Here is a 26,436-nt window from a genome sequence, read left to right as displayed (position 1 = left end):
AATCTAGTTAGCTAGAGTGATTACCTGCTGATTCTGTAACCCATAAAGTATTTTTAATAGCAGTGGAATCAAGGAAAATACATTAATCAAAAAGAACTATATGATGATAAAATATTATGTTTCATGGAGCTGAGGACACAAATATGATTGCCCCAAACATATTTTGAAGCTTTCTGAACTGTTACCTGGATCATTATGTGAGTGAGGTACAACAAAAACTTGAAGAGGTTTATCATCCCACTCATGTTCATCATAAGTGATGTCAAACCCTTGCTTCCAAACTCCACCATCTGGATTATCAAAAGGAAGAATGTCATAGACTTTCAGCATCTAAAATGCATAAAAAGGATAGACCATGATATATAAAATTAACAGGTTGATGCACATAGTTCTGCAAGTATGGTTATGGCCACTAATTTACTATTAAACAAAGTTCAAATAAATCATTGACAGCCAGTTTGATCTGGTGATAAAAGGCACTGAACTAGAAATGAGGAGCCATGACTTCTAGCCTTGCTTAGGCGTAAAGCTGAGTAATTTTGAGTCAGTCACTCTCTCTCAGGTTTAGGAAACAAGCAAGGGCACAACAAAGATTTATCCGGGCAATTGAGTCAGCAAAGACCCCTAAGGCATGGATAAATAAATAAATAAATAAAGACCCCCGTTCCAAAGTTCTGTTTGAATACTACATTCAAAGAATACTTTTCATAGATTTTTATATGAATATTTGTCTAGATATCATAAATTGAACATTATACATATGTGATCGGCCATAAGTCTAAAGTATGGCACTCATCACCTTTTATAAACATACACATATTTTATATCCAACATTCCTAATGTTCAACTAATTCTTCCTACAACGATTAAAACACATGCCACAAAGACACGTATTTATTTTGTACACATAAAAATATTCAAGTATCACTTAACGTAACACTAATGATCATGAATAAATAATATTCAGCCTTTACTGCAGCTTCAGGTAAACCATATGTATTAGATTAAATCTGCCAATAGCAGATGCAAAACAAATTATTAAACAAATTCAAATTTGCACTAAAAGTCAAAACAGTTTTAGTACAGTTTTAATAATATTGTAATCTGTGTCATTTTAATTTTTTAGGTATTTGCTACTTGTTTTATAACTTATAAGCCGCCCAGAGTCACCTTGCAGGGGACATGGGTGGCATAAAAATTTAATAAATAAAAATACATTAATAAAAATGAATTACAAGCAAAGTAAAGATAGACAATACACAGTTTCCACCAAACTGACAGACCAATACATAAGAGAAACAAAGTTCAATTAAATTCTCTAGCACTTACTCTGAGCAAATTGGATTCTTTCTTCATGAAAGTTACATCAGTAGAAAATATTTTTTAAGAGTAATAAATTTCTTATCAGAAAACTTTAAGAATGTAGCTAATTCTTAGAAATTCTGATAAACAAATTATTCTAAGAAAAACAATTATTTTACGTATAATGCTGCCCAAACTGCATTCTCCTCTTTCTCAGAGACATAACACATACCCCAAATATTTCCATTTAATGGAGAAAAAAATCCAAACAAGCAAAATAATTAAAATACGCTAAAAAGCCAATGCTTTTTGTATGTATTTTGTATGTATTCTATATGTATTTACCTACAAAACGTTATTACCATGATTGCAGTTTCCCTGATATAAAGGAAATTTTAGGCATATTCAGACAATTTGCAGTGGAATTCTATTAGGAAGGGGTTGGGATCAATTTGTACACTACTGTGCTTCTTTCTACAATCCAATACAAGAAAGAAACCAAAAATTAAAATTAGGGAAAACATTATTTCTTTCAACATCTGCTTCAATTTGACCTTTCAACATCAGATAAATGAAGAGACAGTAAAATTGGCTACATTTTTTAAAATCGAACTATAAGGAGTATTTCTTTGTAATATTTTATTATTTAAAATTTATGGCATAAGCAAGTAGCAAACTAGCTGATTTTCTGAAATTTGTGTGTGCATGTATGCATAGGCATAACTTCTTGTGATTTTGGATCCACTGCTTAGGGTTTTTTTCTCCCCCTCAAGATGGTATGTTTAAAGAAACTGATACTATATAAAGCTGCAAAAGCAGAAGAACAAAGGTGTAAAATCTCAAGAAAATAGAAAATACCAGCAATGTATTACTGGTTCTGATTGCAATTTTGAAAAATGTTTCTTGTTCTGGAAAGCTATTTTATTATCAGAAAGGTTCTTCCTTAACCCCTTGAACTCTATGTAACTCTATTCTTTGCAGTAGCTGCTGCCATTTGAAAATGTTTCAAGACCCTTTTGAATTGCTTTTGACATGCTTCTACCAGAGTAGCAGATAAGTGAGAGATTATACTGAATGCCTCAATCCAGAGGCGTACTAGGAACCACTAACTGCAATGCTTGGTTCTTAAACTTCATTAGTGTCCATATAGCATTTGCTATTTATTTACTTATAAAATTTATATAACTGCCTAACTTGTACATTAACTTTGGACAGCTAACAATGAGAGAATATAGAAGCAACAATAAAAAATAATATACTAAAAGCTATATATATATATATGTATATATATATATATATAGTAAAAATACATTAATCAAGGCACTATATAACAAGGTACTATATAACAAACTCAGCTATTCAAACCACACCCATTGTCCCTAACAGACCAAAGGCTGTTACAGTAAGCGTGCTGGCAATTTAATTACTTGCCAATTCTACTTTTGGGGGGAAAGATATCATCTCAAAGAATCTGTTAGAATTGTAGATTTGACAGAAAATTGGTGGAATATTGGACAATTTCTTGTAGCTACTATATAGTTAAATATAACAGATCAGAATAGGCAACCTGATCTGCGATTCTTAACATTCTTAGTCATAAGCAAAGTCTGGAGTCTCATAGGTTTCTTATCCTGCATTAAATACTCAAAGGCATGTAAACAGCTATTACATCTCACAATAAGAGAAAACTGGAATTTCCTCGATACTCTGAATCATAACTGGCCAAGGATTTGAGGAATTTTAGTCCCAATAGTACAAGGAAGAAACTATTCTCTTCCCTTTAATAATGAAGTTGTAGCACTGTCATCTACACACATTTCAGAAGTTGATGACACCACAATGAACTGCAATCCCAGTAAAGCACTTCAAATCATGCAAATGCATATCCAAAGAAATCATTCTAGGAAATGCCTAATTATTTTAATTTGTGTAATCATGAGTGCAAAGTGTATATATTCAGACATTAACCTGAATACAAGGCCTGGCATTTCAATAAATTTGATTTGAATGTATTTGAATGAATGCTCCTTCAAAAGCTTTGCATGATATGAAATACTAGCCATCATATAGAACACGGCTGCCTAACATGAGGCTCCTGGCTGATGTGCAACCATTAGAGTCCCTTTGGCCACAAATTTCAAAATTCTTGTGACATGGTTTCTCATACTTTTGGAACAGAAACTGTATTGTAAGCCCTCAGACAGACAATTCAAGCAAATTAAAAAAAGTTGAAATCCAGGAGGAAAAAAATCAAGAAAAACATAGTCTCTACCTTCCATGCAAATTGGCCTCTCAACAGTTAAGTTGTAAAACTCATGAATATTTTTTTTTATTTTATTGAGCAAGCCATTGTTGGTAATTTACTGAGCTTCCCTAATGGTGGAAAAAGATAAGCAAAACACTGATCTGACTCATAACTGGATGTGCTATCTTGATCTCAGAACAACAAGGATCTAATAGTGATGAATCCCAACCACTTATAGGAAAAATGAACAGAGCAAATTCTAGGAAAAAGAAAAGACCAGACTTTTGGGAACTTGGAAGAAAGAGAACTAAGGGAAAGATAGGATACATGGCCAGAAACAACAGCTGTCAGAGATTAGTTTTCACAATGATTTGAAATAAAAACTCAAATTACTGGCTATTAGCCTCTAGCAGTGCTTTATTTTCAAATATATTTTCTCAAAAAGGTAAGCATTTCCACAGTAAGTTAAATCAGTTCATTTAGTGACCGTTCAAGGTTACAATGGTACTGAAAAATGTGAATTACGGCCATTTTTCAGTTACAACCTTTGCAGCATCGCCATAGTTACGTGATCAAAATTCAGATGCTTGGCAACTGGTTCCTATTTATGACTGTTGCTGTGTCCCAAGATCATGAGATCATTGTTGCAACCTTCTCACAAGCAAAGTTTAATGGGAAGCCAAATTCACTTAACAACCTATAGTTATTAATTTATCCACTGCAGGGATACTGTACAACCGTGGCAAGAAAAGTTGTAAAATGGGACAAAACTCACTTAACAAATGTTTCACTTAACAACAGAAGTGTTGGGCTCAATTGTGGTTGTAAATCAAGGACTACCTATAATCTCTAAAACATGGCCTACTTTAACATTTGATATAGTAAACATCAATATAATAAAAGTTGCAGCTATATCTGAAATGTCTGGGTTCTGTCTCCGTTTACTAATATATTTGCCCTCTGATTTTGGTAGATATTCTCTATCATCCTCCTAAAATTAGTCCCAAATCCCATTAGATCTATTTGGTTTATCATGAAGGTCCAATTCAAATTGTCGAATGCCTTTTGGGCATCGACAAACATTAAAGCCATCTGTTTTCCAGGGTGTTGTTCATAATATTCAATGGTATTTAGGACTGTTCTCAGGTTGTCTCTAATCTGTCTCCCTGGGAGAAAACCATTTTGATCCTTATGTATCCATCGGTTTAGAATTTTCTTAAATCTCTCCGCTATTATAGTCATAAATAATTTGTAATCTGCGTTAAGCAGTGAGATAGGTCTATAGTTGGAGATCTGCTTCGGGTCGGCACCTTCTTTCAAAATGATCGTCAAATACGCTTCCCTCCAGGAGTCTGGGATTGTTATGCCAGCAATAACGTCATTTAGAATTTCTAACAGTTCCAGTTTCAGGGTATCATCAAATTTTTGGTATAGTTCCCCAGGGAGACCATCAGGGCCTGGAGTTTTATTCTTCTTTATTTTGGATAAGGCGGTTCTTAACTCCCCTATGGTGATCTTTTCATTTAACATTTCCTTTTCTTCTTCCGAAATTTGAGGAAGGTTGGCTTCCAACAAATACTGTTCTACCTTGTTTAACTCAATTCCTTCATTTTTGTAAAGACATTCATAAAATTTTCTTATGCTTTCTAATTTGTCTTCTTCCTTCGTCAACAAGATGCCCTGTGGGTCTTCTAAAGCTAGTATTTGGTTTTTTTCCTTCTCTTTTTTTAATTTATATGCCAACCATCTCCCCGACTTGTTAGCGTTCTCGAAACAATAGTGCTTAGATCTTATTTTTTGAGCTATCTCCTCCTGGTCCAATAGATTCAATCTATGTCTCATCATCAACCACTGTTGTTTCGTCGCCTCATCTCCCGGTCGTTGCTGTAGTTCAACCTCAGTTTGTAATAATTTTTGAGTAAGTTCTTCTCTACTCTTTCTTTTTTCCTTATTTTTAAAGGCAGTATATGAAATAGCTACTCCTCTGACATAGGCCTTCATGGTGTCCCACACAATTTCTTTGGCTGTCCCTCGATTTCCGTTTTCTAAGAAGAAGCGTTTGATTTCTTCATTCAATTTGAGTGTGAACTCTTTTTCATTTAGGAGATTGGTCCTTAAGCTCCATCTCTGTTGTATTTTCTTCGTATCATGGGACCAACTGATTTCAAGGAGCTTATGATCTGCCCAAATATTGGTGCCCATGTTAACTTTCTTAATTTCTAACGCCAATTTTCTAGTAACCCAAACCATATCAATTCTAGACCAGGAGTTCTGTGGGATGGAATAGAATGTAAATTGTCTGTCCTGGGGGTGTAAGGTACGCCACATGTCAATTAGATTTATCTCATCCACCAAATCAAAGAAAGTCTTTGGTAAGGGAGATCTTTTATTCTTTTTGGTTATATCACACTTATAATCAAGCTTTGGATCTACAATTCCATTAAAATCCCCTAGCATACATATTTCAAGATGTGCCCAATTTGCCAACTGTTCCTGCAGTTTCCTATAGAATTTCCCTTGTTTTTTATTCGGTGCATAAACCCCTACTAATAGCAGCCTAGAGTTACCTCTCATTATTTCAACTATGAGTATTCTCCCTTTTTCATCTTTATATTTACATTCTGCCATTATTCCTTTCTTAACATAGATGGCGACCCCCCTTTTCCTTTTCTCAGCTAGTGAGGAAAATACTTTACCAAATTTACAGTAATTTAAATAGTCAGCTTCATCTTTTTTTATATGGACCTCTTGGATGCAGATAATATCGGGATTTTGTTTCACCAATTTCGACAATATTATCCTTCTTTTTTTGTAATCATTTAAGCCATTCGCATTTACCGATATGATCTTAGTATCGTTCATTCCTAGAATTGGTTTCTAGTCTCTTGTTCTTATTTACCTTTTAAAGTTACTGCTCTCACTGGTCTTGATTTTTCCCTCTTTCCTCGGTGTCCTCCTTTTTCTTCTCCTCTTCTATGTCTTCCCTAGTAATTTGCTCTTGGGATATCTCTTCTTCCGTATTTACTATCTCGTTATCCTCCTTACTGGTTGTTCCTCCTCTCCTCCCCTTAGTTGTTCTAAAAAGTCTTTCAGATTCAAAGAGGAGTCAGGCAGGGATGTCCCCTATCCCCCTTACTTTACATTCTAGCATTAGAGGTCTTACTTAGAAGGATTAGAACCAATGAAGATATCAAAGGCTTGAAGATTAGGAAGGAAATATTTAAAACACAGGCTTTTGCGGACGACGTTGCCTTCATAATAGAAGACCCATTAGATACCAGCTTAAAATTAATGCAGGAAGTACAGAATTATGGAGAAGTCGCGGGCCTTAAACTTAATAAGAACAAAACTAAAATAATTGTGAAAAATATGACAAACCTACAAATGAAAGAATTAGAAGATTTATTAGGCCTCCAGGCAGTTAAGAAGATAAAATATCTGGGAATATGGATTACGGCGAGACTTTCTTCATTAAAAGACGATAACTATATCCCCTTATTGCAGAAAACTAATCAAGACCTTGATAGGTGGAGGAGGCTTAAATTGTCCCTGACTGGTAAGATTGCGGCGATCAAAATGAATATTTTACCGAAATTTCTATTTCTATTTCAAAATATACCGATATCACTAGATAAAAAAATTTTTTTGGATTTGAATAAACATATCAGGAATTTTTTGTGGGAGGGCAAGAAATCGAGGATTTCTCTCAAGACACTTCAAGGGAAAAGAAATTTGGGAGGGTTCGGGCTCCCTGACTGGGAATTATATCAAAAGGCGGCAAAAATAATTTGGATAAAGGAATGGATCAAATTACAAGAAGGTAGAATTTTGACACTAGAAGGACACGATCTCCTTGAAGGATGGCACGCCTACCTCTGGGATACAAAGGATAGGAGGAAAACTCATTTTTATAAACATAAAATTAGAGAGACATTGATTCGTACGTGGCTGGAAATTAGACAGAAGATATATACCAAGGTTCCTAGCTGGTTGTCGATTATGGATGCCCTAGTGGCCCCAAATAGAAGAGGGAACTATAAATTGGGCACATATAAGGATATCTTGGATGAAGAGGGGAAGCTCAAACCCTTGGAAGTATTGAGGGAACAGGGGTTTAATCTAGATTGGTGGAAATATCTCCAGATTAAATCTAGATTTCAAGAAGATAGAGATAAATGTGGTATTGAAATGAAATATGGATATTTTGATAAAATTATTTGGGGACCAGATAAGAAAATGTTATCGAAAATTTATAACTTTATATTAGATGAGGATAGAGCCAAGACGATAGCTAAAAATCAGCTAAGCATTTGGGAGAAAAACCTAGGATATGGCCTTAATTTCAATGACTGGGAGATAGCTTGGAACAGGAATTTCAAAATAACGAAATCGGTAACATTCAGGGAAAATCACTACAAAATGTTGCATAGGTGGTATCTAGCCCCGGACAGGCTGGCCAAAATATTTCCAAATTCCTCGGCTTTATGTTGGAAATGTGGAAAGACGGTCGGCACCTTTTATCATCTGTGGTGGACTTGCCCTGAGACTAAAAAGTTTTGGTTAAAGATTCGACTCTGGCTCTCTGAAATAACGGGCCAGGAGATAGCCCTGGTCCCGGAATCCTTCCTCTTAGGTATGACTGAAGATGGTCTCGATAACAATAAAACCCAACTGGCAATTCAAATTATTACTGCGGCTAGATTAGCCTTTGCGAAACTCTGGAAATCTAACTCTACTCCCTCTGAAGAAACATTAATAAATAAAATTCTAGAGTGCGCAGAGATGGCTAAATTGACGAGCGAGCTAAAAAATGAAGAGAACTCAAAGAACGAAGTATGGGGAATTTGGTATAACTGGTTAAAGAATAGGATAAAAATATGATAATAGGCTATGATTTGTTAGACACCCGAAATGGACTTAATTGTATAGATATGTAGAGAATTGTATAGAATTGTATATCGTATAGTTATGGATGGAATTCACTTAATGTTTGATCTATGAAATGTGTAAACACTGCACCTCAGATCAAGATTGTGATTGTACATTGTCTTTTTAAAAAAAATTGGAAAATTCAATAAAGTATAAAAAAAAAAGTTGCAGCTATAGAGAAAGCATTATTTTTAATTGTAATCTACAATTTTTAAAAAATAGTTCAAATCACTCAGACAAAAGCATTGTAAAGAATTTTCTCTGAAATAGTCATTCATTTCAGATTGAGTGACTGTATGTTATTGTTTGATACAGTTGCTCTCTAGTGAAGGAGAAATTGTATTGAAAATTCTTTACAATGCTTTTGTCTGTGCTTAAATACAATTTCTCCACTAGAGATCAACTGTATCAAACAATAACATACAGTCACTCAATCTGAAATGAATGTCCCAAATTATAATTTTAAAAAATAATTCAAATAAAACAGTAAGGGGAAAAGTCAATAGCAAGTATACCCAGTTTACACTCATATGCAAAAACTGCACATATTACAAATGAATATATTACTTTTAAGTTTAAACAAAACATATAAGCCATTTAAACCAGGCCTGTCAGACTCCTGCCCCATGGTCCGGATGCATCACATGTTGGCCACACTTATGCCCGGTTTAGCGAAGGAGGGAAAAGTCCTGATACGTTACATGACGCTGCCGTGATGTGAGTTTGACATCCCTGATTTAAACCATCATATTTGCATATCATAGCACATTTTCATTGGCCATCCAGTGATTTCAGTATCTGCATGTTTGTTTGATCAACCCACCAGTCAATTATTTCATAGTTTAGGAATCCAAGTATAACTATCCGAAAGGCTACATAAAAATGTCTGTATTTCTTAGGCAGAGGACTAAAAACAGATGAAGGATAATAACTAATATTCAACTGATTCTTACTTGAACATCTGAAGCTTGACTTCCAATTTTTGAAGCAAACTGACAATCTTCAGGCTCAATTGAAAGATATGCAGTGGCAAGAGGCAATACTTCTGAAAAATTTCTTTGATTAAAGTTTAACACTTCTGGACTACGTTGTCCATCTTTGACAGATTCACTCAAATTGATCACAGAATCTCTTATGTTTGAAATAATTTCATTGTTTTCCGCCAGCAACCGTTCCAAGTGGTCTATTTTCTCTTGCAGTATTGAAAGCTGACCCTGTTGAAAAATACACAATTAGACATCTAAATATCCTTATAGTAGAATTATATTTATTTCCTCTTCCTGTTCTAAATATCATAGCAAAGACCTTGTAATTATCATCAAATCAGTGTAAGAAACTTTCTCAGAAAACAGTATTCAAGATTCTTTCATTCTTTAATTAAAGTGAATTCATGTAGGATTTAGCAATTTTCTGAAAAAAGCGAACAACTGTGGTACTCTATTTTGCTGCAAACATAAAAAAACAACCAGCCCTAATTTTCATTCTCCCAAATCCACTATGAATTCAAGAATAAGTTCTAAAATTGTTCCACCATTAAAATAATTTATTCAAATTATACTATTATGATATCTTAGTGGGCTACAATGGCATTATTTATTAAGAATTAGTGATATTACAAAATATTGTTGGAACAGAAAATCAAAAGGAATAATTAGCAGCCTTTCAGAGAACATTTTTTTAGCTACAGAATTGCAGTCTAGATACATGATCACTTCAAAACTTTTTATGGGGAAAGTGAACTATTTGCTGTAGTTTGAAATAACAGATTAAAACAATTTTCACTAGTGAGGGTTTATCTATATTCTTATTTTTCCAGGAAGTAGATATACATTTTCTTGTTGATTCATTGTATCTCATCACAGTATTACTACTGTTACATGCATATTTTTGAAAGCGCAATCCCCTATCATAACAACCATACCGCTTTCCAGGGTGGATTTGATTTAAATCGAGTCGATTTAAATCATGATTTAAATCACTAGTAAAAAGACTTGATTTAAATCAACTCGATTTAAATCATAATTTTTAAAGAGCAACTGTCATCTCTGCTACTCCTTTGACCTGCTGTTGACTCACCAATAGTCCCAGTGTTGCAGAATATATAGACTTGTGCTATATAACTAAGCTCCATTTCATGCTGAATAAACTAAATTATTTATGTATCTTAAATAGAAAACTATCTTACAATAGATTTTTACCCCAAAAGTTTTTATTAAAATAAATTCAATAAAAATCAAAAAAATCTGATTTAAATAAAAAAATCCGATTTAAATAAAATCCGATTTAAATAAAAAAAATCTGATTTTTTTGCTTTTTTAAAAAAAATCATTGATTTTTATCCACCCTGCCGCTTTCCCTGCTGTGGCACCTCCTATATACAGGTAGCTCTACCTGCATAAAAGAATATTCTTTTCATTTCATTTAGTACATTTATTTGCAACTACAGGTTTTAGCAAGAATTAGAAGAATATTGCATTATTAACAGAATTAACAAAAACACAGGCTTTTTATATTTTCTTAGATTTTTAAAATAGACATGTACACTATATTTCCTGTTCCCTCCATATAAATCAGAAGCCACCAACCTTTTGGGCACCAAGGAGAAAGTTATTTCCATGGACCAGAGGGGGAGTGGTTTTGCATGCTGCCTACATCCTACTGATGGGGTTTCGCTTGTCTGAGTGGCCTGGTTGCTGGCATGCCACAGACCAGTTCCATTCAATGGACCAGCGGTTGGGGCCCCCTGATATGATATATAGAAATTCTGAGCAGTAGCAATGTTCTTTCAACAACACTATGTGCATATAATGGTGTAGTGGTTAAGGCATTAGGCTAGAAATCAGAAGACCATGAATTCTAGTCTTGCTTAGGCACAAAGCCAGCTGGGTGACCTTGAGCCAATCACTCTTCTTTAGTCTGAAGAAGCAGGCAATGGCAAACCACTTTGAAAAAGCCTTGCCAAGATAATTGCTGGAGTTAGAGTTAAGAAAAAAACCTGTCTCAAAGGCACAAGAAAAACCCTACAAATAATACATGTATCTTTGACATAATTGTTATGCAGCCTTAAACAACTTGGAAGGATTAACTATAGAATGCATTATACCACTAGTGGTATCTCAGTACTCAATTGCTTCAAAACTTGTCAAATTTGGTACTTGACAGATTTTGATGTGAAAAAGTTGTTCCAGTACTCATTTCTTTGGTACTTGATGCACTGAGATAGGAAGAGGGGGATGGCTGCAGAGAACGGACAGGAAGTTGGCCATGCCAGAAAGGTTGCTGCAAAAGGTAGTGGGGGACAGCTGCAGAGGTTAAACAGGAAGTTGGCCATGCCAGAAAGGTTGCTGCAAAAGGTAGTGGGGGACAGCTGCAAAGGTTAAGCAGGAAGTTGGCCATGCTGGGAAGGTCCCTGACATAGGAAAAGGGACAGACAGGAAGTTCTTTCCAGCTGAAACAAAGGACACATGGTGAGTCACGTGGTTTGTTTGGAATTCGTTTTTAGTACTAGTTGCACTTCGTGGAATCAATTAAGGATAAGTACCACTGTACTCTAAAATCTTCCCTGATTTCCTATTTAATTCCAAATAATTTTATGTGGTTGGTATCTGTAAATCCTTAACACATAGTCAACTGTTGCTTCTATCAAAATTCACTTATTTTTATTATCAAAAGTATGAAATCAAGGAACAAGATTTATTGCCAAGATAATGATTCAGAATATCAAAGATGTTACACATATTTTGTAGCTTTACCTTGATATTCAAATTTTCAAAGAATCTCATGACAAGAGCTTCAGGTTTGGAAAAGCTGTTTTAAGATCAGGCCAGTACAATGTTGAATTATGTAAAGTCCATTTTAAAAGTTTTGTTTTCAGATTATATATGCAATCTATATCTATCTATCTATCTATCTATCTATCTATCTATCTATCTATCTATCTAAATGTGTGTGTGTGTGTGTGTGTGTGTGTGTTCCAGCCTAACTCTGGAATGCCTCGAGCAATTTGAACCAAACTTGGTACACAGATGACTTAATCTCTGGAAAGAAATACTGTGGGGGTAACTGTCGGGGTGTGTGTTCTGTTAAGATACAGCCTGTTGTGCCTTAAAATGGCTTTTACTGTACAGCACAGTGGAGTTGCCATGGTAACAGCTTCACAGTACTCCACAAGGGGGCTCCCTCTGGTAAGGGAGGGAAAATCCAACATTAGAAATTACGTTTGGTCCGGACATTTTCAACAAGGCTTTGATTATTCTTGAGGACAAATGTATGGCCATGATCAATAAAACATTACTGCAACTCGGCCTGCCTGTGCCACTACGAGACCGGCACAACGTACTACATGCAGATTACATACGAGAAAAGAACTACAATGTCAAACAGCTTAGTGCATATATAACGGACAAGAAGCCACTTCTAAATCAAGATCAGAAAAAACCATACCAAATGATCATGGATCAGCAAGTTGGTATCATGTTACTTGACGCTTCTGGGGGCACAGGCAAAACATTTTTAACTAATTCTCGCCGAAATCAGAGCTCAGGGTGAAGTTGCTCTTCCTGCCTAATACAGGATTGGAATAAATAAATACCCAGGCAACGCCGGGTAATCATCTAGTCAATAAAAAACCCCTGCATACCAGAAGGCCAAAGCCCCCCTATATCTGCAAATTGAAACAAGTTTACTCAGGAATCAGTCCCACACTGATCAACACTCCCGTAGCTACAGTGAACTGTGCATCAGCTCAGAACCAGCAGCAATTTTTGTTAAGAACCAGAAGTATTTAGGTGACATTAGGTGACAAGTGTAGGAAATATTGTAATCTGAAGTAAAACAGAGCTTTTTTGGGGAAATAGTACAGATATTTTTTATTGCTTTGTATTTGTGTTAAAGAAAGGCTCAAGTACAATTTATTTATAAAATTTACTTTGAAGTGATTTTTTAGTTTAAAACGAACTAAATTTAGTATTTGGTTTAGTATTAACAAAAACACTAAATATGTTAAACAATATATGATATCAACATTTATTAATAATCCCAACTATTGTATACAACATACAATTCAGTTTCAATATCTTCATGTTCCAGAAGACAAGATAAATATTTCAAAGACAAGGATTAGAACAATGGTTCTCAACCTTACTAATGCCGCGACCCTTTAATACAGTTCCTCATGTTGTGGTGATCCCCAACCAGGGGTGGGTTCTAAATTTTTTTACTACTGGTTCTGTGGGCGTGGCTTATTTTGTGGGCGTGGCTTGGAGGTCATGTGACTGGGTGGGCATGGCTAGCTGGTCATGTGACCGGGTGGTTATCTGTATAGGGACTACTCAGAGGGCTGAAAAAAGTCATTTCTGACAGGTCCTCACACTTTTGACTGGTCCTCACACTTATGACCATCCTCACATTTATGCCCGTGCAGCATTCTTAACAACCGTGTCACTCATTTCACAACTGCTTCTCTTCACCATGGTGACAAGATAGGGCAAAAACATAAAATGTGAGGACAGTCGTAAGTTCGAGGACTGGTCAAAAGTGCGAGGACCAGTCAGAAATAACTTTTTCAGCCCTCTGAGTAGTCCATATGCATAAAAGGATACAGCAATAGAGAGGGATGAAGGAAAGGAAGGGAAATTAGAGTAGGAGTGAGGGTAAGAGAGGGAGGAAGAGAGGAGGAGAAGGAGAAAGGAAGAGGAAGTAGGGAGGAGAAGTGGGGGAGAGAAAGTAAGAAGGAAAGAAAAGAGAGAGGTGGTAGGTTTGAGGAGAAAGATTGCTGTACAATAAAAAAGATGAAAGGGAAGAAAACCAACCCCAAACAAATATGAAGATATTAAGATAAAGAATGAATTGTTAAACTTTAAAGAATAAAAGAGAACAAATATGAATAAATAGCAATAATTAGAAACACACATACAAACATACAATGTATTTTCTTTGAACAGAGTATTTGGCCGGTTCACAAATTTAAACAGTGTTTAGTCGTTTCAATTAAATTTACAATTTCTATATTTCCTTTTTGCCATATTTATTCTTCATCTATTTTTTTAAAAAACCAATATTACCCTTCATCCTCATCTCTAATCTTAATCAAATTCAATTTTTCCCTTCTATTCTATATTATACCCCTTCGCATTGTCATCTATTTTTATATCCATCCTCACATTGGTTAATTATGTAATTATGTAATACAGTTGTTTAATACAAATTCAACATTTTAATATAAATCAATTAGTTATATAACTATCTTTTTTGTATATTAATCAATATGAACATGAATATTCCAATTATTTCCATGCAATCCAATTTCTTACAAATCAATTAATTATATTTACCAATAATAATAAACCAAATAATTTCCCCCATATATTCCTCCAAACCACAACTTAACCATTTCTGCTTTCAACACAATATACAATTAATAGTATCTCAATTATTACAATTCCCTAGTTAAATAGAGCTTTTTTTCTTTTGTGTTTTAAAATCTTGAACCTCCTTTTTTGCCCTAAATTTCCCATTGTTTGCAGTTTTGCACCTACCTTTTTTTGGTGAGGAAAAAGAAAAAGAAATCTCTCTCTGCCTCATTTTATCACGTTGCAGCAAAGACCCTGCTTTACTTTCAGTTTTGTTTTTTCAGCATAGCTAGGGGAAAAAATCTGCTCGAGATTTTTTTGCAGCTAGCAACAGAGCCTCTGCAAAACAGCTGAGAGCAAATCAGCTGAGAGTCGAGGCTGATCTAATCAACTTGTGCTAATTAACCTATCCTGAAGCTGAAAGGGGCTGTTTTTTTCTATTTTTGCAGGCACCGGTCTACTCATTTGTTTTCTTTTAACACTGATCAGCTGTAGGGCGGCCCTTTGAAGCCCCGCGGCAAGAATTTAAACAGTTTTTTTCCCTCTAGCCATCAGCTGGGACTCAGGAGGCAGCAATAGATTGGGAGTGGGTGGGGTAAGCGAACGGCCGGCAATCCAACAGAGGCAGAGAGTGAGGGTGAGTGAAGGTGTGGGGGGGGCGAGAGAGGGCTTTGGCGACCCCTGTGAAATGGTCATTTGACCCCCAAAGGGGTCGCGACACGGGGTTGAGAACCGCTGGATTAGAACCTTACCATGAAATGGTTCTAGTAAGGCTGTACAAATCCTTTAAAAGTGTTACTTCACAATGTGTCAGAGTGAGGGTGTCTGCAGGGAAAGTCAATGATATCCAAATAGCATGTGCAAGTAAGGGACTGAAGCTACACCCCTTTTTAATCAAAATAACTGTGCAAGGACTGCAAATGCAAGGTGATAACTGCAGCATCACTATTCTCTTAAAATTTTAATTTCTACTAGTGGGGATGTTATATTTTTGTTACATATTAGCAAGGTTCTATTAATTGCAATGGTTTCAACTCAAATAAAACTGTTATCATAATCCTATCATTCAATAGTTGCCTGATGTGTGTTCATTACAGCTTTTTATGGTCTCAGCCTTTGGAACGAAAACCAACATGGCTGACATGGTTTAACTTCATTAACCAATCAGGTTTTAACTATTTTATTATTGTTTTATCTCTCATTTCAGATAATCTGTGAAAAATAAATCAGGCCTTGCCTACAGATGTAATAGAGCAGAGACATCTGTTCTTTTTAAGGCTGAAATGAAGTGGTATCTTGCTGGTATTCATGCATGAACAGCATTTAGTATCCCTTTATCCAGTCATCAGAATGTACTACCATTCAGTAAACTGAATGGGGTTTATTGAAATTGAAATCCAAAATATCTGGAAAAAAGGTTGGGAAAAGTAGCTTATATATTTCTTTTTAAAGCATTTTCATGACTTATCAGCCACCACTGAAGCAATTCTCCAATTTTATATGATTTCCATCTGTTAAACATACTTCAAGTTTCTATTAAACTAAGCTTCCAAATTAGTGGGTAGTTTTTAAGCAAGTACTATAATTCATATATTTTAAAATCATATTTGAATCTGTAAAGATTGATAATCTCAAAGGAAATTATGTACACTATTACAATGCTGAGGAAAAAGTTTAGAAAGTCATACAAGTGAAGTATCATTTTGTGCCCCCTAGTGGTATATTAAGCAAACTAGACAAAAAGATAAATTTTTAGTTCTATGTAATTCCTACCTACTACTATAATTTATGAAAGTTATTACAAAAGGAATCCTCTACCTATAAAATTAATATTTTGTGGCTGATATCTGATTGCCTACAAAAAATTTTACAGCTTTTTTATGGATTGTCAAACCTTTAAAAGAAAAAACTGCTCAACTATTACAAAATCATGTATCAGCCATATGTTTTTCTCCAGCTTGGCAAAACACTAATCTTAACAGTTTAAAATGTTCAGTACCCAAAACTATCTTAAATTAACATGGCAAATCAAAACATACATTTTAAATGTGTGCCATATTTCTCAAGGCTTAGAATAGTATTTTTTCCTAATTTCAGTCAGTTCACTTCTGCTATATGCACTGGTCTTGGCTTTACATCTTCAAGCCTGCTTCCATAAGCTTGACCATAACCAACACCTTGAGAAGATTTTAACTCATCAAAATGATAGCAATCTGGATTATTTGGCAATTATGCCTGGATTGCTCATAAAAGCTACACACGTCTTTGGGACTATTCCTATGGTTGGTTCTTTGTTCACTCTTTTCATATTCTCATTTCTCCCTCAGCTCTCTCACAATCTGCACCACAGCCCAGCATTTATAAAGAGATGGCTCAGTATTTCAATAAGAGCAGGACTGTTATAGGAAATGGGAAATGTGGATACTAACAATCCAAATAGCACACATCCTTTCTTCCACAGGCATTAATTCATTTTATAATTATTTTAAAGGCTAATATAGTAATTTAAAATACATATGTATTTTTTTTATATATGGTTTCTGGCTGATAAGTATGGACACAAACACAAAAATATGTCACAAGGGCACATTAGAACAGAGGAATCTCCAGAATTGGTTTGGTTGAAACTCAAACCCCAAGGCTTAAATGGTGGAGAAGGTGGGCACTGCAAATAATTTTTTGCCTGCATTCATATTTTTTGTCTATCTATTTCTTCCTTAGTAGGCAGAATCTTAAATTCAAAGATGCCATCTTTGCAGATTAAATATGTTTTAATTCAAACCCTCACCATATGTAAGTACAATTTTTAATTTTAAATGTTGCCACAATCTTGCATCTATACACTTTTTGGAGATAGGACCTGTTTTTAAGTGAAAATACCCCCTAACATCGAACAAGTTTAATAATGGCAATTCTTAGAAGTAAGACTGGGTAACTATAGCAGTTATAGATATCAAAAAATAAAGTGACCATGTAATATTCTGATGACAAAGTAGTGTTTATTTAAAACAGTGAAGATTAAATTTACTTCACTTTTATAAATTTAACCAAGACTTTAAAACATTCTAATAAATGTAATTCCAATCCCACTAAAAATTCTAAGTATTTCAAGATAAAGACATTTTACAGTATATTGAGAACAGTAACTTTTTGGCAGCCTTAATTGCAATGCAAACTTAATAGCGTGATAAGTCATTCAAGTTAAATGTCACCCTTGCAAAAAATGAATTCCCTTTTTTAAAAAAACTGTATCATCCTTCAAAGTAACTCCATCTATATCAACATGGCCTGTGTGCTTCTGTTCCTAATGAAAAACACTGCATTTATAATTTGTTAGCTTACAACCCAGACAACATCAAGACATCTACCATGTTTATTGTCTGTGAATGCAAGCTGGAATTCTGCCCTGATCTACTGCTCTGAATCAGATTGTGCCTCCAGGCAAGTTTACAGCTTGCATGCAACCTAAGCCATTGTGAGGCCTGTGTCAGGGAGATAACTGAAATCTACAGCTGCACAGTTCTGCCAAATAGAGATTCCTGGATGGTTTGTTTATATCCATTTCTCAGCAAGCTTAAGCATCTGCCTATCATATTATCCACAGGCAAACACTAAGCTAGAAAATTTAGCTTCCTTTTATTGCTCTGGCTGTACTTAATGTTTTCTTGCTTTAAGCAATCATAATACTAACTTGTGGGTTAAGTAAGCCAACAATGTTCCAATTCTAGCTAAGCGCTGCATATAAATGCTTTTATTTGGCACAGCACCCAATTATCTGAGATAAATAATAATGGATAAGAAAGGGGAACATGCAGCCTTCAGTAACCTAACCGGTTCTTTTAACTGAAAATCCTATCATAGGAAGAATTCCTATTACTCTCTCAACAGATGGCAGCACTTATTGGTGTTACAATGTTTTAGGGTAGAATTAGTCACAGTTGTAAAACTGTTAACAGTAAAGAAATACTCATCATTTCCAGTCTATCAAGTAACAGATCTTTCAAAATAGATAACAAAGATAGCGCCCGCCCTAAAATCACCTGAATCTTTTCATTTCCAAACACATTTTTTTTTACAGAACTTCAATTCACATGTACTCTGTTGCAAAAATACAATAAGAAAAACTTTCTAAAACATTACTATAAAGCACAAAACACTGTGAAACTTACCAGTTTATAGCTCACATATTCGACTTATTTTTAAAACCGCTGTATTACATAAATGAGTACCTAGGTTCTGACAGTGCTGCCTTATCTTTTTAATGAACACACCTTATTAAATTCTCTTCTACATTGTTTGAATTTAATGTATTTAATTTGTTTTTATATAAACCACTTTGAGATGCTTCAACATAGGAAGCAATACATTTTAAATAAATTGCTTTTTTTTTTTTACTTTTAAAAGAAAGATTCCTTTACAACCCCTCACGGACCAGTACTGGTCTGCAATTTGTCAGAAACCGAACTGCGCAAGCAGCAGGTGAGCAAGCAAAGCTTCATCTGTGCATGCACAGGATCTAAGTAGCATGCAAAATCATTGCCCTCCCCCGCATCCCGATCCATGGAAGAAATTTTTTCTTCCAAAACTGTCCTGGGTGCCAGAAAGGATGGGGGGGTTGTTTTACATCACAGCATGAAAGCCCACTGAGTGACTTTGGGCCAGTCACTCTTTCAGTTCAACTCACTCTTCACAGGGTTGTTGTGAGAAAAATAGGAGGAAAAAATATCTTAATCACCTTGCATTATTTATAAAAGAATTGTTTAAAAATCTAAAAATAATCCTAAAAAAGTAGGAATTGGAATTTTAGAACCACAAAATTAGGCAAGACCATGAACCTTTCTCTCCATAATACATTCTGTAAATATATAGTTTGCTAAATAATCCAGAATCTGGCAGTTCTAAATAATATTTATAATGCTATTTTTATTTATCCTATTTGGGAGTGTACCAGTTGTATCAGACTTGGTTCAAAAGCAAGCAAACCTAGTATTACATATTTTTTAAACTGTAGAAACTCAACGCCATAAATTACCACCTCAATGCCATATACAACTCTATTTTCATGCACAGAACAAAACAGTTATAGAAAGCACTAAACTTTCATACTTTGTTAACTTCTTAGCTACAAATTAATTATCAGAGTGATGCAGTGGTTGGAACTCTCTACTGTCACTGAACTCCTGAGTTCAGGTCTAGTGCTGGGCCAATCTTCCACTCATCATCTATCACACAGGCTGCTCAAAGAATTCAGGGTGTGCCCTCAAAGCATCTTAAACTACAGTTATGCGATAAATAAAACACAATTGGCTGGGTTTATTCATTAAACCCATTAATCTAGAAATTTGGATATTATACCATGCCATAAAAGAATGTAGCCTTTTTGTTGGAAAGGGGTTACTCCACTATCCACAAATCAAAGTAAGAATATGAAAGGGGGGAAAAAAACACCAAGTAGTTTATACTCCAGGACCAGAGGTGAAATTCATTTAATAGTCAAGCAAACTTACACTTCCTAGACTTAAATGAAGTTTCATCTCAAAGTCATGGGAGAAAAGAGCACCTTTTACCCTTTTCCTACAGGGCATCTGAGCGACCCCCCTCTCTGGAAATCCCTCCCTTAAGTCTTCATCCGTAGTCACTACTGGAGATGTAACAAAAGGCAGTGGTTCATAGGCATAGGCTGCCGGATTAGGGCAAGTATGTTCTTTAAAATCCGGATCCGGGACTGGACTCCGGCTCGTGTGAAATCTATCCAGTACAACTACGATTGAGCTTCCATTTAAAATCTGCTAGAGAGGGGGCTGCTCGCTCGCTCGCTCTCCCCACAATTAAACAGAAACGGTCAAGATTTAGCTAAGAAGAAAGCTTAAGCTTCTTTACATCCCCAGCAAGCCTGCTTTGATGGAAGGGCTGGAGGTCCACCGTTTCCTTTCTCCCAGAATCCGAGACAAGGAGACTTCCCAACCCCCCGCACTTCCTTTCTGAAGATATGCCTACTCTGCTTTGAGTCATCCGCGCTACTTTCCCCCCGTTTTTACAGCTGGAGCGCTCTGCATTTTCTCCCCCCCCACCACCCCCACCCTTCCCCGAAGCGTCCCAGCTTGCCGGACGAGCCTCCCCTTTCCATCCCACCAAAGCCGCCCCCTTCCACCCCGCTCCGCGGCGCCTCCCGTCCCTCGCTCACCTGGGGGAAGGAGCCTTTCTGGCGGTGGTTCTTGGGGTTGTCCAAGTGGCTCCGATCCAGCATCAGGTAGAGGGAGAAGATCACCACGCAGAAGATCGCGCTGCCGAATATCGTGAACTGCCGGCTCAGCTTCATCGCCATCCTACGCCAGGCGGAAAACAAGCCCAAGAGATCAGCCCCGGGTCTCCTCCGACGCGCACCAGCCCAACGTCAACGGCAGCGCCAACAATCAAGTTCTGGCCACGTTGGTGAAAAGTCCCGGCCCCGCTGCCTACCCGGCGGGTGGCTGGAAGGACGAAAGTTCCTCCCGGGCCCGGACAGTTTGCAAGCGGGGCCGGGACAAAAGGGTCGCCCCCCCCCCCAACCCGTTCTCTGAATGCCGCCGTAACTCAGCTCAGCTCCCGCGTTCGAGGTGAGCTAGACGGCCGAAAAGGCGTCCAAACCTCGAGCCCCGTTGTAAGATCCGCCCGGGAATTTCCGGAAAGGGTGCGGACGCGACTCGCGCTTCGTCGGAGCGGATAGAGAGGGGCCCGGCAGAAGGGAAACCCGCCCGGGCTTTCGACACACCGAAACCCCGGCTGCCAACCCGGCCACGCCAGCTTCCCTCGCCTCCCGCGAGCAGGACTGGCGGCAAGAAGCGAGAAGCAGCGACTCCACAAACCCACAAGGCGGCGCGAGGGAAGGAAACGGGGAGGAGCCTCGTCCCGTCCTTCCCGCCCTCCCGTCGCCTAGCAACAGCAACCGCGGCTATGGCGGCAACCTTAGGCTAGAGCGCCGCGCGCACCGCCTAACCGGCGGCGAAGCTCCCCAGCAGCGCTTGGCCCGCCAGTCATGGATGTGGGGGTGCGAGAGGCGACGGCGTTTCGCCCAGTGACGACCGCAGGCTCTGCGATTAGACCCCTCGCCCCTCCCCCAAAATACCGTTTAGTTAGAGCGCGGCGTGTGCCGGGGGCTATATATTTCCCTTCGCTTTCCTATTAAGGGCGCCGCTGCTTGACTTCCCTGTGTTGTGTGTGTGTGTGTGTGTGACTAGGACACGCGCCCACCGAGCTCGGGATGCGTTTGTGAGGCAGCGCTACCCGCCGCGCTCGAGACGGCCGGCATAGCGACACTTGGGACATTTGCGTGCCTGAGGACGGGCGCAAAAAATCGTGGAAGGAAGGAAGGAGTCTGGCAAACGTGTCGGGGCCGAGAGAAAGCCCCTTTTGTACACTGGAAAGGCTGGGAAGGGAGCAGCTGCCGCGGCTGCAGTTTCTGTGGATATTTTTTTTTCCCCCAGCTGTTACTACTTTCGAGTTTGCACGGCAGATGTGGGCGGCGCAGTAGCCCAGCATTATTTCTCGACTATTTTCAGGCTAGATAGAACAAGGTGTCCCCTTAACGCCTGATGTTTCCGCCTACTCGCCCTTTATTAAGCAATGGGACACAAATTGGGGCGTTTTCTTTCTCTTTTCTGCAGGTTAATAATAATAATAAAACAACACCCACCATTCTATATTTGACATGCTGACACATTTGTCAGTGACTGCTCATAGCTAGAAGAGAAGGCCTTACTTGTTCACTCTCTAAATCAGTGTTTCTTAACCTTGGTAGGTTGAAGATGGGTTGAAGTCCACCCATCTTCAAGCTTCCAAGGTTGAGAAACACTGCTCTAAATTGTCTTAAGGTAAGGATAGGCCTGCTGAATGGGGCCAAAACCCATCTTGGTCTGTCATTTTGTTTCTCACACTGGGTATGCTAGATATCTCTGGGGTGTTTGCTGCCTTTACTCCCCTACTTGGGATATTTGGAAACTGAATTTTCAAAAGTAGTAGCCCTGATAGACTCCTCTTCCAATAATGTATCAAATCACTAAAGTGGTTCATCATCACACTTTGTGGTAATGAATTCTGATTAATTAGACTGCGAAGAAATTCTTTTGTTTGCCACCTAAGGTGGTATTCCAGCTAGCATAATTGGAAGACCCCTGCTTTAGTGTTTTGATAAGAGTAAAAATCCTTCACCTTGTGCAATTAATGATTTATACAGCTTGGTCATGCCTCCCTCAGATAACTTTTTTCTAACCATAAATTGTCATTGGGGTTTCCCCACCCCACCCCACCCTTTTTCCTTTTTTTTTTTTTTTAGTTTAGGAAATCAGTACCAAAAAATTGTTCAGACTTTCTGCAGATGGTTTACCTCACAAGGCTTCCTCAGTACAGAAGAGAGAATTTTCTTGCAATATCTGGATGTAAAAATTTGGATCCATGAGAGGTTAATTGGTGATTGAAGATTTCCTAAAAAGTAATAATTTAGTTGTTTACTAATGTCTGCAACAAGTATATTAATATCTTGGTATCTTGCAAGGCCAAACCACAAAGGAAGTGCAAGGCACCTGGCCTATCTCTGTTGAAAGAAAATCTCCCCCCACCCTCTGTTTTCCTTGTACTCTTACTGATTTCTTAGAAGACTCATTACTAACAGTAGGATGCAGAAGTAGGGATGAAAGATTTTAGCATAGGTATATTTAATCAAAAATAAATCCTTAAATGGATACAGGAAGAACTGCTCCAAAATATGTATTCCAATGACAAAGCATTGTATTCAATTAATGTAATTCCCCTGCCCAACTTTTTCTGAAGTTACACATGAATTTTGCCTAATTTATCTACTTACAGCCTTTTCATGTTCAGGTACACCTTGATTATGATAGCAGTTGGGACCAGGATTGCCATTGCTAAGCCATGCAGTCATAAAGTGTGGCCTCACATAATAATGGGAATCTTAGCAGTCTTGGTTACCATTGTAAACCCAAGGTGCCCAGATCATTAAGCAGGAAGAAACAAAACATAGACAAGTATAGGGAGATTGAGGAAAAGAGGCTGCGACTCCACAAAAATGCAGGCCAGTTGGGAAGCAGGGTATGGCTCCACATGAGTTAGGAAGGCTGGGGGAAGCAGGGGGTGGCTCTTGATTTGCATTGACTTCACTTGTGGAAAGCTGTCAGAGAAGCTCATAAATGGCAATAAGATGACTGGGACACTGCAGTCATTGTAAGCGCAAGCTGCTTGACCGGTGCTTGAATCAAGATTGCATGACCATGGAGGTGATATGATGGACTGGTATAAGAACCACTCCTTCAGTGCCATCACAACTTTATCACAACAATAGTTGTTGAATGAATGGTCAGTTAGTGAGGACGTGTTGATGTTTTCAGGTCCTATCCTGAAAGTCTAATAGTGAAGTGTGATACACATTCTTACTTGTAATGTTTGCAGTAAATTTAAACTCCATTATAAGTATTCTGAAGCCTTTTTGTAGGTACAGTTTGACTGAACTCTATGGGTATCTGTATCTGTATCTACCATTTAAACTGAGACTCAACATTGTATGTAATAGTTGCACAACCCCTTACTTTGAACCAACCACCCCAGTTACCACTCTGTCATTGGTAGGTGCCTTCCCTCTGTTTTCTAAAAATATAAATAATAGGTCAAAAACATAAACGAGTATGATCACATTGGGGAAGATATCTCTAAAATAACCTCTGGGTTTGAGGCAGGCAGGAATTTCCCAGACATTTCCTATAGATTAATTGCTTTATTCATCTAAGTCAAAATGATCTGCAAAGCAGCATTTCCTATCTCTGAGTGATGGAAAGTAACTAAAAAAATTACATTGAAATATTACATTAATGGAAGCATGATTTGTACAGAGCTGCTTATTAGAAGCTGCTTGGGAAGCATGCAAATGACAATCACGTGGCTGTGGGATGCTACAATGGGCATAAATGTGTGTCATTTGTAAAGCCAATCATTGTAACTTTGAATGGTCGTTAAATGAGGCAACTTGTGAGGACTAGCTGTAATCTCACTAGCTGAGTTCCAAAACAATGGAATGCTAAGCACTGTTAGAAAGTTTAAGACTGCATAAACATGCTGATGACTTACTCCATTGCTTACAAAATCTGGGCAATTGCACATGGAGGCTAGTCAGGTACAACCACATTCCAAACATAGACTTAGTTGTTTCAGAAACTGGATAGCAACTGAATTGACCAATATTGTCCAGAACTTTTCTGAAACTGAAAGAAATCCACTTGGCTCCACATAGCTTACTGGTAGATAACAAGTGACTTGAAACTGCTGGAATAAACATTACTATTGTACAATCATTTCAGCTGCATTCTTTGCATCAGAAAATACAATGCTTTCTTCCTTGGATATGTGCCACATTTGAGTTAAAGTTCTGCAGTGTAAAATTTCAACATTGAAATGTCAACATTGCCTAATGTTTCTTATCAAAGTAAATGGTACTTTCCATTTACTTATCAAAGTAAATGGAAAAGGAAGATCTGAAAGAGAAGGTAGCACAACAGCCAAGAACTGACGGGCTAGATTCTTAAAAACTGTAGATTTTCTTTTTAGAGTGAAAGCCCATGATACATAGTTTGATAATTTGGCATTCCCAGAATGTGTTTATTTTTCGATCCCTCACTTGAAAACCTGCCTTTCTTTATAAGGACACTTCTGTCACTACTCTTCTTGCTAAAAACGCAGCCTTGCATTCTAAAGTTTGAGCAAGTTTTTGCTAGTTCAGGTTTGCTTATGATTACAGTCAACAAATTAAAGTTGTTTCTTGACTACACAAGTTTGTATTTATATATATATATATAGTATATAAAGAGATAATCTGACACTTTGCACTAAACTATGAATTATTGAATAAACTACAGTTGTCTGAATACAAACATTAAGTCATAATCCATGATTATGACTATGGTTTGTACACATAATACTGCAAGCCAATAGTGGTTAAGGCTTCAGACTAAAAAGCAGGAGACTGTTACTTCCAAGTCCTACCTCAGCCATGATGGCCATCTGGATAACTTTGGCCCAGTCATTCTCTCTCAGCCCAACCCACCTTATAGGTTTGTTGCTGGGGAAAACAGGAGGAGGAAGGTTGTTGGATATGTTCAATTCTTTTGAGTTATCTGTAGAAATAATAAAATCAGTAAATAAATAAAATTTAAGCTTTTTTTCTAGCTCTCAATTTAAATGCTGCTAGAAAGATACACTGTTCTTGAACTGACAGTTTCAGGGATGTTAGCTCTTAGTTTGATTATAATTTTTACATAATTCACTGTGATTTATGCTATAAATCACAAAATCATTATTAGGCATTTGTAGCATATTTAGCAAACCATAGCTTAGTCACTGCATGTGAAACTAGCTTGCGACTGTATCTACAGGCAACATTAACATCAAACTAAAAGAGATACTAGTGTTGCCAGGATAAACGTCTTGAAACTAAATTGCCTATTAGCGTGACTTGGGAAGTTTTCTTTTTCCTCTGAGTTTAGGATTGCAAATATCACCTGCACATAATAGTTTATTAATCTTATATTGATTTGTTTGAATTTTTACTTTTTAAAAAAAGGCAAAATA

At 37.2% G+C, this 26,436-nt stretch overlaps 1 protein-coding gene across 3 annotated transcripts in view; it reads right to left on the bottom strand.

The window, feature by feature from the left end:
* Positions 1-23,862, bottom strand: part of MAN2A1 (mannosidase alpha class 2A member 1) — a 58,727-nt gene extending 34,865 nt beyond the window's left edge. The window contains exons 1-5 of one of the 3 annotated variants that reach the window (XM_034432737.3): positions 23,666-23,862; positions 23,189-23,286; positions 21,011-21,152; positions 9,430-9,690; positions 186-330 (exon numbers count right to left, since the gene is read on the bottom strand). In XM_034432737.3, coding sequence (XP_034288628.2) covers positions 186-330; positions 9,430-9,690; positions 21,011-21,151 — 547 coding nt within the window. In that variant the 5' untranslated portion in view covers position 21,152; positions 23,189-23,286; positions 23,666-23,862. Of the gene's footprint in view, positions 1-185; positions 331-9,429; positions 9,691-21,010; positions 21,285-21,453; positions 21,738-23,188; positions 23,287-23,665 lie in introns of those variants that run through there. The other 2 variants (XM_034432736.3, XM_034432738.2) reach the window with 2 other exon arrangements.
* Between the last annotated feature and the right edge of the window lie 2,574 nt (positions 23,863-26,436).

Source organism: Pantherophis guttatus, chromosome 2, assembly GCF_059756535.1.
Source record: "Pantherophis guttatus breed Tessera chromosome 2, ASM5975653v1, whole genome shotgun sequence".
Classification (NCBI taxonomy): domain Eukaryota; kingdom Metazoa; phylum Chordata; class Lepidosauria; order Squamata; family Colubridae; genus Pantherophis; species Pantherophis guttatus.
The sequence above is the reverse complement of the archived record's forward strand: the minus strand, read 5'-3'. Positions and strand labels throughout refer to the sequence as shown.